The sequence below is a fragment of the Lolium rigidum genome, chromosome 1 (assembly GCF_022539505.1).
Source record: "Lolium rigidum isolate FL_2022 chromosome 1, APGP_CSIRO_Lrig_0.1, whole genome shotgun sequence".
Taxonomy (NCBI): Eukaryota; Viridiplantae; Streptophyta; class Magnoliopsida; order Poales; family Poaceae; genus Lolium; species Lolium rigidum.
In genome coordinates this window covers 128,781,678-128,783,538 of record NC_061508.1, presented here as the reverse complement: position 1 = coordinate 128,783,538, position 1,861 = coordinate 128,781,678, and the positions used below count along the sequence as shown (strand labels likewise).

Here is a 1,861-nt window from a genome sequence, read left to right as displayed (position 1 = left end):
GATTTTGGTCCATTCCAAGACCATATGGTTGGTCTCGATTTTTCTTATGTAGTTAATTCGGTATGGATGTTTGGCTTCTTTGTACTAATAAAATTACAAAATTATGATTCTGCATCTAATTAAGGCATGCTATATTTCTATTTAAAATTGCATTATCAGTATTATTATTCTGAGCAACAAAATCATACTCTCCTAATGACCAGCTACTTCGAAAAAGCTGCATCACAGCGATTTTTGAAACGTAGGCCATGCCTCCATGCATGCAGCAGCATGTATGTGTAGGCACATATTGGATAATATTCACAAGTCGACGGATGAGACGCATAAAAGCGTGTGCTTATGGATGCGCATGTATAGATCGAGTATGTTATGTTACGAAGTCAGAGGAAATCAGTGATGAAGGGATCCTCGTCTGGGAAGAACTCCGGCCAGGGGAGGGGGCTGCTCACGCCGCCACCGAAGCTGGACGAGGCCGTCGCGCTGCACCGGCCGTCCGCGGCGTCAGAGAGATCGGCGAGAGGAGGCAGCGAGCCACCGTGGCAATAATTCTCGTAGTCACCGGCGGCGCCACAGCCGAGGAGGAGGTCATCGCTGACGGTGACAGGCGCCTCGGAAAACGTGTACGACATCTGGTGATCGCCGGCCGTTGACGCTGAGGCAGCAGCAGTAGAAGCACCGGCCAACGTCGTCCCCTGCGGCGAGCATGCGGCGGCGCCAACAGGAGCCGCTTCGACGTCGGACGCCGAGACGGCGCTGGAGCCCGCCGAGGCCGATGCGATTGTGGTGGCCGCGGACTGGAGGAGGCACTGCAGGTACTGGAGCTTGGCGGCCTGCAGGATGGGCGCCATATCGGCGCCGGCACCCTGCATCTGCGCCGTCGCCGAGGGGTCGACGGAGGCGGCGCCGCCGAGCTGGCCCCGGAGCGCCGCGAGCGCGACGAGCTGCGGCAGCGCGTCGAAGAAGTCGGTCCGCGGGCGGTGCGTCATGGGGTCGAAGCCCATCTGGATGAGCCGCTTCTTGAGGTGCGTGTTCCAGAAGTTCTTGATCTCGTTGTCCGTCCGCCCCGGCAGGTGCGTAGCGATCGCCGACCACCTGATCAGACAAATGGAGATCAATCCATGCGTTCAGACAAATGGACATCTAGGTATAGTGTAGTACGGGCTACTGCGACCTACTTGTTGCCGAGGAAGGAGTGGAGGTGGAGGATGGTTTGCTCTTCGTCCTGGGAGAACTTGCCCCTCTTGATGTCCGGCCTCAGGTAGTTGGTCCACCTCAGCCGGCAGCTCTTGCCACATCTGTTCAGCCCTGCAATTTCATACACAAACACCAGGTGTTCAGTCAAGGGATTAGAAAAAAATTATACACACGCTAGCTAGGGATGTCCGTATATACATGCTCAATTTAAGGAAGGTAGACTGTACCTGCAAGCCTCGGGAGGTTCCTCCAGCTGCCATGGCCGTTTTTCTGGATGAACTCGAGAAGTTTCTCGTCCTCCTCGGGCGTCCAAGGGCCCTTCTTGAGGAGGCCGCTCTCGTCGCAGCCAGGAGACCTCCCCATTGCTAACTGCTTGGGCTTCTTCCTCCTCTTCTTTTAGTAGTGGTGGACGCCACCGGGAGGACAAGGCATTGCTTGCTTTTATAGTGTTGATGTGTGCCTCCGTGCGTGTGTGATCTTTGTCCCCCTACTTGTGGGGTTTTGTCTCGTTATATGTGGATTGCTCTGCTTTTTCTAGTGAGAAATTGCAGCGGTTTCTGGTGCAGAAGAGGGATGTACGTGTCTTGGTGGTCTGCGCACGCAAGGAAATGCAAATTTTAGTTCGAGGCCGGAGGATAGCATGGTTCTTGTCCTGCTGGAAGGAATT

At 54.8% G+C, this 1,861-nt stretch overlaps 1 protein-coding gene across 1 annotated transcript; it reads right to left on the bottom strand.

Moving 5' to 3' along the window:
- Positions 1 to 380: 380 nt before the first annotated feature.
- LOC124682166 (transcription factor MYB93-like) lies at positions 381 to 1,557 on the bottom strand. The gene is made up of 4 exons (XM_047216911.1): positions 1,422 to 1,557; positions 1,176 to 1,305; positions 910 to 1,092; positions 381 to 714 (listed from the first exon to the last, which is right to left on the bottom strand). The coding sequence occupies exons 1-4, from the start codon at positions 1,555 to 1,557 to the stop codon at positions 381 to 383; spliced, it is 783 nt and encodes a 260-aa protein (XP_047072867.1).
- Between the last annotated feature and the right edge of the window lie 304 nt (positions 1,558 to 1,861).